At 44.1% G+C, this 13,793-nt stretch overlaps 1 protein-coding gene across 3 annotated transcripts in view; it reads right to left on the reverse strand.

Moving 5' to 3' along the window:
* Nucleotides 1-13,793, reverse strand: part of LOC129841328 (catenin alpha-2) — a 697,172-nt gene that overhangs the window by 555,884 nt on the left and 127,495 nt on the right. For all 3 annotated transcript variants that reach the window (XM_055909550.1, XM_055909553.1, XM_055909551.1), the window contains exon 3: nt 7,542-7,737. In XM_055909550.1, coding sequence (XP_055765525.1) covers nt 7,542-7,737 — 196 coding nt within the window. The remainder of the gene's footprint in view (nt 1-7,541; nt 7,738-13,793) is intronic.

Raw genomic sequence — 13,793 nt, forward strand, 5'->3', positions numbered from 1 at the left:
TCATGGCTTAACAAGGGCACAAGTGGAAACTTTGATCAAAGCTCCGTGAGGAATTGCACGGCCATGTGTGCCACTGATCCATGGCGTGTATCTGGAATGGCTCCGCGCCAACAGTGTCAAGCCTGTCTGCAGTGCACACTATGAAATGTGAGGAAACTGTAGAGGCGTGAGCCGGATGGATGATGAATGTGTGTGCAACAGCTGCCGGTGGTAAGCCATCACTTCTCTTTCTGCTGATCTGAGTATTGAACATGCAGTACAATCCAATTCCGAGTGCAGGAAAACATCACCTTCGAGCCAGGGCTCATTGAACTCCATTCAGCCGCTGAAGGGGACTTGACTTGCAGGCAGGAAAACAACTATAAGTGACTTTATAGACGGCATTTGCCATCCTGAAAAGAACCGTTCCCAAGACGATAGATAACAGAGCACTATTTGATGAGGCGTAGTGTTACACATTGGAGATCGGCGAGGGTTGTATTGGGCCACAGGCTTTCGGCGTGACCTGTTTACAAATGATGGAATCACGGCCCTTCAACAAGCCGCTATAGCCTATATGGTGTTCCGACACTGCGGCGGCGGAGGTGCTACCGCCCACGGACAATCAAAGCTTTAATGTTGCGCGACTGTGGAGTAAACATCTCAGGATCGTTACATTCTCCAAAGCCAGGGCCAGGGCCCGAGCTTAATGGGTATCAATCAGAGGAATGTACGACTCTTTCCCTCTCTTACACAAATACACACAGGCACACACACACACCCTGTCTCCTTCTGCTTCTAATCCATCAAGAGAGAGGGAACGTTTGATCGCCCCATTACTCTGACCCGCCGAGCGCTTAACCACTGGGAAATTAGATTTTGGATTTTGGGATTCGGAAAGCCAAACGACAGTCTACGCTCGGTAAAACGTTCCCCAAAACTTTAGTGTGATTTGGAGGGTTTGCGTCTGCACATGATGAGTCATTGTACTTCAATTCCAAACACTTTAAAGTAAATCAAACACCAAAACAAAGCAATAAAGTATTTCCTCGGATAGAAAAGTCAACAGTCATGCTTGGCTTGGGTAAGTTTGTAACGGGGCCACGGATGCGTGTGTGAAATGGTTGGTCGGCAATAGAGGCAAGGCTACAACTACGGTGGTGCATTTCTTGTATATTTCCTGCTTATTCCCTCCTGATTTCGAAAACCTTTCAACAAGAATTTCTGGAAAGCCTGTGAATTTTGTGAAAGTTACCGGGATTTCGCTACCAATGGTCATGTATAGAATCTGATTTGCATAGAACGGAGGGGGGTTTTGACTAGACCGGCTTGGACAAATCCAGCACCACTCAAATGAGACCCAGGGGGAGGCGATAATTAAAGAGCAGCAGTAAAATAACAATAGCGAGGCTATATACAGGGGGTACCGGTACAGAGTCAATATGCGGGGGCACCCGTTAGTCGATGTACAGTGGGGCAAAAAAGTATTTAGTCAGCCACCAATTGTGCAAGTTCTCCCACTTAAAAAGATGAGAGAGGCCTGTAATTCTCATCATAGGTACACTTCAACTATGACAGACAAAATGAGGAAAAAAAATCCAGAAAATCCCATTGTAGGACTTTTAATGAATTTATTTGCAAATTATGGTGGAAAATAAGTATTTGGTCACCTACAAACAAGCAAGATTTCTGGCTCTCACAGACCTGTAACTTCTTCTTTAAGAGGCTCCTCTGTCCTCCACTCGTTACCGGTATTAATGGCACCTGTTTGAACTTGTTATCAGTATAAAAGACACCTGTCCACAACCTCAAACAGTCACACTCCAAACTCCACTATGGCCAAGACCAAAGAGCTGTCAAAGCACACCAGAAACAAAATTGTAGACCTGCACCAGGCTGGGAAGACTGAATCTGCAATAGGTAAGCAGCTTGGTTTGAAGAAATCAACTGTGGGAGCAATTATTAGGAAATAGAAGACATACAAGACCACTGATAATCTCCCTCGATCTGGGGCTCCACGCAAGATCTCACCCCGTGGGGTCAAAATGATCACAAGAACGGTGAGCAAAAATCCCAGAACCACACGGGGGGACCTAGTGAATGACCTGCAGAGAGCTGGGACCAAAGTAACAAAGCCTACCATTAGTAACACACTACGCCGCCAGGGACTCAAATCCTGCAGTACCAGACGTGTCCCCCTGCTTAAGCCAGTACATGTCCAGGCCCGTCTGAAGTTTGCTAGAGAGCATTTGGATGATCCAGAAGAAGATTGGGAGAATGTCATATGGTCAGATGAAACCAAAATGGAACTTTTTGGTAAAAACTCAACTCGTCGTGTTTGGAGGACAAAGAATGCTGAGTTGCATCCAAAGAACACCATACGTACTGTGAAGCATGGGGGTGGAAACATCATGCTTTGGGGCTGTTTTTCTGCAAAGGGACCAGGACGACTGATCCGTGTAAAGGACAGAATGAATGGGGCCATGTATCGTGAGATTTTGAGTGAAAACCTCCTTTAAACAGCAAGGGCATTGAAGATGAAACGTGGCTGGGTCTTTCAGCATGACAATGATCCCAAACACACCGCCCGGGCAATGAAGGAGTGGCTTCGTTAGAAGCATTTCAAGGTCCTGGAGTGGCCTAGCCAGTCTCCAGATCTCAACCCCATAGAAAATCTTTGGAGGGAGTTGAAAGTCCGTGTTGCCCAGCAACAGCCCCAAAACATCACTGCTCTAGAGGAGATCTGCACGGAGGAATGGGCCAAAATTCCAGCAATAGTGTGTGAAAACCTTGTGAAGACTTACAGAACACGTTTGACCTCTGTCATTGCCAACAAAGGGTATGTAACAAAGTATTGAGATAAACTTTTGTTATTGACAAAATACTTATTTTCCACCATAATTTGCAAATAAATTCATTAAAAATCCTACAATGTGATTTTCTGGATTTCTTTTTCTCATTTTGTCTGTCATAGTTGAAGTGTACCTATGATGAAAATTACAGGCCTCGCTCATCTTTTTAAGTGGGAGAAACTTGCACAATTGGTGGCTGACTAAATACTTTTTTGCCCCACTGTAATTGAGGTAATATGTACATGTAGGTAGAGTTAAAGTGACTATGCATAGATAATAAACAGAGAGTAGCATCAGCGTAAAAGAGGGGCATTTGATTAGCTGTTCAGAAGTCCCATGGCTTGGGGGCAGAAGCTGTTAAGAAGTCTAGACTTGGCGCTCCGGTACCGCTTGCCATGCGGTAGCAGAGAGAACAGTCTATGACTAGGGTGGTTGGAGTCTTTGACAATTTCTAGGGCCTTCCTCTGACACCGCCTGGTATAGAGGTCCTGGATGGCAGGAAGCTTGGCCCCAGTGATGTACTGGGCCATACTTTCTGTAGTGCCTTGCGGTTGGAGGCTAAGCAGTTGCCATACCAGACAGTGATGCAAACAGTCAGGATGCTCTCGATGGTGCAGCTGTAGAACTTTTTGAGGATCTGAGGACCCATGCCAAATCTTTTCAGTCTCCTGAGGTGGAATAGGCTTTGTCATGCCCTCTTCATGAATGTCTTGGTGTGTTTGGACCATGATAGTTTGTTGGTGATATGGACACCAAGGAACTTGAAGCTCTCAACCTGCTCCACTACAGCCCTGTTGAGGAAAATGGGGGTGTACTAGGTCCTCCTTTTCCTGTAGATCCACAATCATCTCCTTTGTCTTGCTCACATTGAGGGAGAGGTTGTTGTCCTGGCACCGCACGGCCAGGTCTCAGACCTCCTCCCTATAGGCTGTCTCATCGTTGTCGGTGATCAGGGATACCACCATTGTGTCAGCGGCAAACTTAATGATGGTGTTGGAGTCGTGCCTGGCCATGCAGTCATGAGTGAACAGGGAGTACAGTAGGGGACTGAGCTTGCACCCCTGAGGGGCCCCCGTGTTGAGGATCAGCGTGGCGGATGTGTTGTTACCTACCCTTACCACATGGGGGCGGCCCGTCAGAAAGTCCAGGATCCAGTTGCAGAGGGAGGTGTTTAGTCCCAGGGTCCTTAGCTTAGTGATCACCTTTGAGGGCACTATGGTGTTGAACGCTGAGCTGTAGTCAATGAATAGCATTCTAACATAGGTGTTCCTTTTGTCCAGGTGGGAAAGGGCAGCGTGGAGTGCAATAGAGATTGCATCATCTGTGGATCTGTTGGGGCGTTATGGAAATTGGAGTGGGTCTAGGGTTTCTGGGACAATGGTGTTGATGTGAGCCATGACCAGCCTTTCAAAGCACTTCATGGCTACAGACGTGAGTGCTACGAATCGGTAGTCATTTAGGCAGGTTACTTTAGTGTTTTTGGGCATAGGGACTATGGTGGTCTACTTGAAACATGCTGGTATTACAGACTCAGTCATTGAAAATGTCAGCGAAGACACTTTCCAGGTGGTCAGCGCATGCTCAGAGTACACGTCCTGGTAATCTGTCTGTTGAATGTTGACCTATATAAAGGTCTTACTCACAATGGCTGTGGAGCGCGTGATCACACAGTCGTCCGGAACAGCTGATGCTCTCATGCATGTTTCAGTGTTACTTGCCTCAAAGCGAGCATATAAGTAGTTTAGCTCGTCTGGTAGGCTTGTGTCACTGGGCAGCTCTCGGCTATGCTTCCCTTTGTAGTCTGTAATAGTTTGCAAGCCCTGCCACATCTGATGAGCGTCCGAGCCGGTGTATGATTCGATCTTAGTCCTGTATTGATGCCTTGCCTGTTCGATGGTTCGTCGGAGGCCATAGCGGGATTTCTTATAAGCTTCAGGGTTAGAGTCCCGTTCCTTTAAAGCGGCTGCTCTCCCCTTTAGCTCAGTACGGATGTTGCCTGTAATCCATGGCTTCTGGTTGGGGTATGTACGTACAGTCACTGTGGGAGTCACACACAATACACAAATTGATGAAGCCAGCGACTGATGTGGTGTACTCCTCAATGCCATTGGAGGAATCCCGGAACATATTCCAGTCTGTGCTAGCAAAACAGTCCTGTAGTTTAGCATCTGCATCATCTGACAACTTTTTTATTGGCCCGAGTCACTGGTGCTTCCTGCTTTAGTTTTTGCTTGCTAATGTTGCATAATCTAGGTGTGATAAGCTCTTAGAGACTTACCCAGAAAAACTCACAGCTGTAATCGCTGTCAAAGGTGATTCTAAAAAGTATTGACTCCAGGATGTGAATACTTATGTCAATTAGATACTTCTGTATATCATTTTCAATACATTTGCAAAGATTTCATAACGGGGTATTGTATGTAGACGGGGAGAGGAAAACACAGTAAACTGTGGAATAAGTCAAGGGGTATGAATACTTTCTGAAGGCACTGTAACATTGGATCAGAGTTTCCGTTAGCCGGTAACTGCCGGCTTTTGGCCGATAAAATGTATTAAAAGCAGCTAGATAAAATTGCCCAGGGCTGCACACCATACAGTACATCCTGATTTCAATGCTTCAGCATCATTCTCTCACTCCTTGCCCACTGCCTTACAGGCACGCTGCTGAGGAGAGAGAGCGAGAGAGGAGCCTTGGTCCACTGTTTGCGAAGATGGAGGCCTTTTTCATTATCGTAAAACGAAAGTTAAAGAGTATGCCCATAGTAAAAAGTCTTCGAGGGGAATGTCCTCCACATAAACAAGTTTTAATATTGTAGTGGACAAATATGTGAAAAATGTTGGCGCGCCCAAATGCAGGCCACTGTGCAACTCGTTATTCAGGTAGGATGCAATTTTGAAAAAAATAAATAGAAATAATATTTATAATCATTAATTTGATCATTGTTATTACAGTATACCATTGTTATTATTGTAGGTGCATTTAGTGCTCAAATCTCCGACAGCTGAACCGAGAGGTGGCCAATTATTATTCTAGGAAAGTGAAAACGTATAAAACAATAGGCTACCGTGTGTAATTCTACACATCAAAACACAAGGACGAGTGGTTTTGTAATGTGTTAGGCTATAGGGCTGTTTTTAAGGACAAGTAAATGTGGCTCATTTAGACAATACCCCTTGTTTATTGATGCCGATGGCTGCGTGGGTGGACGACCTAATGGGTTACGCACCCAACGCATATTATTTAGTGCAGGGTACCGGGCGGGGGCCGGCTAGTGGTGACTATTTCATTAACAGTCTGATGGCCTGCTCCAATAGAAGATGAGGATAGTGCCAACTTCATGAAGATGGGCCCCTGTCAAATGTAATGACAGTAAATAAATGAGTTATGGAAAAACCTGACAGGTATTCAACTGGAAAATGATGTCTGCTTGGGTCCGTTGAGCCCTAAACGATGAAATTAAAGAATGCAAAAACTGTACTCTGAAGCAGATAGCCTGCTGTAAAAGAGTCAGACACTTACGCTATTCTGTACTGACATTTTACTCAGGAAGGGAATCTAGCCTGATTAATTTCCAAGTTAAAAACACAACACAAGACTGATAAGCAAGGTCTGAGTTCAAACACAACACCTTCTCCTCCACAGCTTCATAGCTACCGAGGTAAATTGCCTACGATGGATGTACAAGAAAAGAGAGATTGCTAAGTGTATGCTTGAAGACTGACGCAGTTTGCCTGAATCCAGACGTTGTTTGTTGGGCAGGTGTTCTAGATTGAAGAGAGGAAAAGAAAGAGGGGATTTTTCATGCAGAGAAAGAGACAGAGAGAGAGAGGCTCAGAGAGAGAAAATATCATTAAAAAGTAGGACTCTATGTTTGAAGGAAATAAAAGTACATACATGGGGGAATATTCAAATTGGGATACTCCCTTTAAGCTCTCCAAGTTCTCTTTCCATGTGTTCTTCTGAAACATGCATGGGAAGAGCTCCAAAGGGGGTGGGAGCATGCAGGCGCCTTTCAAGCTCCTAATACATAATGTTACAGCATGTCACGATCGTCTTGATATGAGAGATTGGACCAAGGCGCAGCATGATATGAATACATCTTCTTTTTTTATTATACGAAGACGTAACACGAAACACTTATACAAACTAACAAAAAACAACAAACGACCGTGAAGCTACAAACGCAAGTGCACACACAAACTACTTACGTTCAACATAGACTAGACATAGAAAATGACCCACAAACAGCTAAAGCCTATGGCTGCCTTAAATATGGCTCCCAATCAGAGACAACAATAACCAGCTGTCTCTAATTGAGACCCAATTCAGGCAACCATAGACTTTCCTAGACACCTACACTGAACATTAAACCATCTATTCTACTAAACCCCCTAAACCAAACAACACCCTAGACAATACAAAAAACACATACTTCACCATGTCACACCCTGACCTAACTAAAATAATAATGAAAACAAAGATAACTAAGGCCAGGGTGTGACACAGCAGCTTCGGATGGGAACCAGAATACACACTGGGCTCTGGAGAGCTTGCTGTCACATTCCATGGACTGTATACATCAGAAAACTACAAGTATGGTGTCCCTGTGAGTACATTGGACTCTCTTCATCTTGCTGTACCATTTAATGGATTCATATATCTCTAAACACAAGAGTACTACATGGTATGGTGTCCCAGAGCAGACATACCTTGCTTGCGGACATCCTCCACGGCGAGGATGAGCTCCTCCTTGAGATCGTGGCTGTTCTTGGCGATCTGCTCGCCCTTCTCCAGGAAGTTCTGCGTGGCCTGCTCCACGGACAGGGCCAGCACGTGGGCCTTCTTGGAGCGCCCCTTCTTCTTACTGCTGGGCCCTTTGTTGCTGGTATTCACCAGGGTGGTCACCTGACGGACGGAGAGGGAGAGGTTAGGACGGGTACTGATGCTGCTAGGTAGGAAGAACGAAACGTGGTTCTTTAGAAATGGCTCGGTTTTATCAGCTACAACGTTCAGCTACAACGTTCATGAGACAGCATAACAACACATTTTATCCAAGGTACGGTGGCTCCCGTAGCACATCTACGGTAAGTCAAAAAGGAACAAAATAACACATGCCGAAAAGGGTCGAGGGACTGAAAACTGTATGGATAACTAATACTTGAGTTAATGTTATACAGCACTCTTATACAGCAACCGCTAGTTCATTGACCTGTGGCATATGTTGCTGATTGATCCACCAATTGAAATGCGAGACAAGTCTTACAGTAATCTAAGCAGACCATAAAGGAGGAGGACACTTCAATGGCTGTCCTGGAGCATAAAACGTTGAAAGACATCTCGTATAGTTTGATTGCGTTTCATCGCCTTTCATCCGGCCTATTCATACAACTAAAAGGTGTCTTCATAAGCATTGCAGGAGGCAAGCCATCACAAGTCATTGACAAAGCTAGAGTGTGGAGGAAAGGTGACGTGCCTTCAAACGGAGACTCCTGTGTCTTTGAGCAGCATGACAATTAAATGAAACAAAGTCCAACATGTTCCCCTATTCCCTACCGCAGTGGGAAGGGTGATAAAACAGTTAAATTGTGTAAGCGATAAAAAGTAATATCGCTAAGTAATAAAATGAGTCCCAAATGTCACCCATAGTCCCTATATCTATTTTCCCTATTTTCCTTCCAGTTCTCTGCTGCCAATGACTGCAAAAATCACTGAAGCTGGAGACTCATATCTCCCTCACTACCTTTAAGCACGAGCTGTCAAAACAGCTCACAGATCACTGCACCTGTACATAGCTCATCTGTAAATAGCCAATCCAACTACTTCATCCCCATACTGTTATTTCTTTTATTTCTTTTATTTATTTTGCTGCTTTGCACCCCAGTATCTCTGCTTGCACACTCATCTTCTGCACATTTATCACTCCAGTGTTTAATTGCTATATTTGTAATTATTTCGCCACTATGGCCTATTTATTGCCTTACCTCCCTTATCCTACCTCATTTGCACACATTGTATATAGAATATTTCTATTGTGTTATTGACTGTACGCTTGTTTATTCCATGTGTAACTCTGTGTTGTTGTCTGTGTCGCACTGCTTTGCTTTATCTTGGCCAGGTCGCAGTTGTAAATGAGAACTTGTTCTCAACTAGCCTACCTGGTTAAATAAAGGTGAAATATATATATATATATATATTTTTTTTTAAATATCTAGTGCTCTACTTTTGACCGGTTTGGAAAAAACGAAAAACTTATTGGACAGATTCAGGCAGTACCTCTCTGTTCTTGTGAAACTGTGTAGTCAATTAGAAACACCAGACATGGTTTTAATGGTTCCCCAACATCATTGGATGTTGGTTCTCAAACTGCTACTCTACCAGTAAAGCCTGTTTGGAGTGAGACACAGAGTATTCAAGTGAAAATGCATCCTGAAGCACTAAACATGCCCAGCTAAAGCACTAGAGGGTGAGGAAGTGAGCCATTTCCTTGTAAATGTGCTGCCGTCTGGGGCCTGCTTTGCCAAAACCTGCTTGGGGTAAATCGAGGAGCAGGACTGCGAATCAAATTGGACCCTCAAGTTTGGCTCCAGGCAAGCATGAGGAGTGCCTACAAGCGTTCATTCAAGTCAACGCTACCACAAGTCCACTGAGAGGGGTTGTGGGGGTGTTTCTAGCTTTCTAGCTTCCGGGTTCTGCCTTTTGGTTTCGGTAATGGCGCCACGTCGCACAATTACCGTGCCGAAATGGAGGCGAAATGAGCTGAGCTTCCCACACAGGGCGAGAGACAAGCTAACAGCCATCCAAGCAAACAGCTGTTGGGTGTCCCTACGCGTCAGCTAGCTTCTTGTTAGCTCTGAGAGTGTAGTGGGGCTCGCTGTGGTTAAGCTGGGCCTGCCTTTGCCTCAGGACAACACTGCATACAATTTTCAGCTGCCAAATACTAGTAAATTGAAAGACAAAAAAATCTTAAGAGAGATGCTTTCTGGTTGGATTCATGCACCGGAAACAAATGAGGGAAACTAGGTCTCGAAACAGCCCGTATTTCAGCAATGAAGCCGCTGCTTTCAGTCTGCCATTGAAATGCTGAAGTTAAGAGTCCTACAGGTGAGTTAACCTTTTACCAGTTTGATAGGATGGAACTGGAGAAATGTAACAACTCTTACATGTATGTGGATGCAAGAACTGACCAGCCCATTAGATCAAAATGATCCCAGATTGCCCCTTTGCCCCTGAAGTTTGAAGCCTACAGGCCAGTTCACTTTTGACCCGTTCAAAGACAAAGTCTGGCAGACAAAGTATCAAGCTGGAATTACCAGCCTCTTCTTGAGTCCTAAAGTGACCCATTTACTCGAAGACAAAAAAAATGTTTTTACACTTCGAGTAATTTTACTCTAAAAGTAATTTAGACGGAAGCTGCGGTATGTGACGAGCATGAGGCTACATTTAAATCACCCAGACAAGCCCACCCGAGCGAAGACAAGCCCACCCGAGCAAACCCGGGACTCCGAAGAGAGATTCAGCCGGCATGATTCATTATTGGCTCCCTGCAAATGATTCATTAAGCTCCATTAAAGGAGTCGCGGTAATCCCATTGTCTGTTGAGAAATGGAGTCGAAGCGGAACACAAATGACCCTTGTGGCGGCGGCCTCGGTCTCCCTCTGCCAGTGTTACTGAGGCAGGAAGCATTCGGAAAGGAGACCAGTTGGAGTAGAAGGGAGGTACAGATAGAGGGAACAGGCAAGACACTACCGTCATTAATATTTCAGAGGTGTCTGTCACTTCCTGTCAACTGGGTGGGGACACATGCATGCAGGGGGCGCACGCACCTCATACACACACACACACACACACGCATACACATGCTTAGACACACACTACCGATCATCACATCCTATGTGGACGTTATTGTGTTTCCTGAGTGTATCATCCTCATTCAGCTTCGTTTATCAAGGTAAGTAACTGAAAGCAAACGCTAATGTCGCCTGTACTGAATGATCTGATTGCTTCTTAATCCCATCGTGGTACTTTCATTAGGCCTATTGTTACGACCTGCTCTGTTTGTGAATCCAGTACAAACTGACGGTCAGATGGAGTTGGTTCATTATGTAGTGAGCAACATATTTCTGTTTCAAGACATGCTGCTGCGAGTCGAATACTTTATCGCTACTTACAGTTATCTTCACAAATCGCTAGGACCCGTTTCGCAATACTTAGGTCACTTTTTCAAAACTCTTCACACAGCGAGCACAAGAGCAGTCTATTTGGGGCGAAACTGTGGATCATTTTTTCATTGCTTTGGCACAAAATGCTTTCAATTGCTACATCTTTCAAATGTCATGAATTCTTTTCTCACTCAGACACAACCACCACCAAAACTCTATGTACCTACAGGCCAATTTGCACATGTTTACATACTCTCTTTTCAGAACTGTTCAACTTAAGTTCAAAACCGAACATGACACAACATTGAATAAGACAGCAATTTGCTACATTTCTACAGTAATATATTCCAAATCTAAAAAATGTAACACTATCAAATAAATTTGACAGCTGATTCCCATTGTAGCTGAACACCTACCCAGGTGTTAGTCTTTCAATTTCATTACCGTCTATACAAATGGGGACATTTTAGGAATAATCCTGTACTGTGATGTAAACATGGACCCAGCCAGAAATAGAGAAGTGGCTGACAGAGGAAGAAGACTGGCTGCGAGAGGGAGAGGGAGAGGAGTACGTATGCGTGGTGGAAGAAGACTGAGACGAAGATCAAGAGCTGTAGTCTCCGATGAGATTAGGGCTGCTCTAATTGATCCTGTAATAAATCATGGTCTATCAATAAGAGAGGCTGGTCTGAGAGTGCAGCCAAATCTGCAACGCTCAACAGTGGCATCTATTGTGAGACATCTTTTGGCAAAACAACAGGTAAGATGTGCATTCTGCAAGGGCATCTGACTGAACTGCACATTACAGAAGTAAATTGAGCAAAACCTCCAAACCCACTTGTGTGTAATTGTTCTTGTATTTCTGCTTAGGATTTCCACTGCTGTGCAGGAAACTGCAATTGTTAAATGGTCATCAGAAACAATGGGATAAAACCCACAGAGATTCGGGACAATAAATGCTGGATGCCTGGACATATCTGCAGAAGCTTGCCAGGGATGGACCGGGCATGCCAAAATATTCTTTCCTATGTGTATTGCCCAAGACGACACAAGATGTGATGTGGATGAGAACCTGTGGCCAAATGCAGAAGACAGGGTTGACTAGCATTGCTACTGTATCTGTATCGGTAGATGGTGTATATACAAATGATTGTATTTTGGAATCACTCAATGCTAAAAAATGACATAAAACATATTGTAGCATATTGCATCATGTCTGATTCATTCCTGTAATATATACTGTAGTGAATTCTAAACAGTAGAGAGGTGTCATTCTTGTTTTGTAAAGACATTTTACAAAAGAGAACATTGTGTAATGCTACTTGTTGTAAGTGTTTTTTAGGTCATTGCTTTATGAGTGACAAGGTGGGCTTGTTGGGTGACAACCTTTGCTAGTGTTATGGAAGAATGAGTTGATTTGAGACATGTATGAAGTGTTTTGGTAGTTTTAGTGCATTTTGGATGTGAAATGAACTGCTGTGCCAAGCTGAAAGATGGTTAGGAGAACTGTGTGAAGAGTTTTGAAAAAGAGACTTATTAAGTATAGAGAAATAAGCGATTGTAAAAGCGATTGTAAAAAACTGTAAATGTATCGTAGAGCACCGGGGAGATGTCTCAGACGACAGTAGGAGCAGTTCTACCCTGTCATTACAGACAACGGCACACACACACTCACAAGTACACACACACACACACACACACACACGCACAACTAACATAATGACTCAGTGTGTGACTGCAGTAGTACCCTGCCATTGTCTGTGGGGAACACGTTGCAGTGTAAATGATGAAAGGCACACAGTGAACTCCGGAGGGGGAACCGAACCAAAGAACCTAACATCAGTCAAGAACCTAATACACACACAGACTTTACAATAACATCAGTCACACACACACACATAACCTGTATAGCCCAGCCCCGGCGAGGCTCACTTAGCAAGAGAATGGCGAGTGTCAACTTGACAAATGCACAGTGAAGGTTTGTGAGGGAAGCTACAGTATTTTAAGAGAGCGAGTAGCATCTTAATCTGAAACTACAGATGTAGGATCTTATTTTGACCTGTATTGTCGCAGCAACATAATTCTGCAGCAACAGGATTTGACCGTTTAGTCTATAAATGTTGCTTGATCGGTGGTTAGGCTATTAGCTGGTCAAAATGAGGGCGACATGAATCGTGGAATACTGTTAGGGTTTTTTCAATCGCTAACATGCATTGGTCAAAGCTGAAGTCACATTGTCAAAACTCTCCACAGTCAGCGAAACAGAAGTGTATGTGGACCAAACTATAAATCATTTTTCATTGCTTTCACACAAAATGCATTCAATGACCTCATTCTCTGAAATCCATAAACTCTTTTCTCATTCATACTCCACCACCTGCTCAACTATATATTTGCAGCACGTTTTCAAATGCTAAAACACTGTTTCCAAAACGGTTAAAAACACATTCAAAACAGAATGATGGCAAATGTCTTGCATTTCTACAGTAACCAGATTGAAACATAGAACATCTCTGCAGAATATTTAATCATTCCAAACACAGCTGATTCCAATTTCAGCTGAAAGCCTGCCCAAGTGTCCTGTTTTCAGTCTCGTTACCAAACAGACAAAAGAGGAAGGCTTCGGAATGATTTCGTTTGGAGACATGGATCAAGGAAGACAAGTTGGTGGGGAAAGAAGAGTGGCAGGGAGAGGGAGAATGCGTGGAGGACAAAGGAGACGAAGACCAAGAGCGGTGGTCTCTGATGTGATAAGGGCCACAATTATTGACCATGTTGTAATCCATGGTCTCTCTGCAGGA

Source organism: Salvelinus fontinalis, chromosome 42 (genome assembly GCF_029448725.1).
Source record: "Salvelinus fontinalis isolate EN_2023a chromosome 42, ASM2944872v1, whole genome shotgun sequence".
In the NCBI taxonomy this organism is placed as follows: Eukaryota; Metazoa; Chordata; class Actinopteri; order Salmoniformes; family Salmonidae; genus Salvelinus; species Salvelinus fontinalis.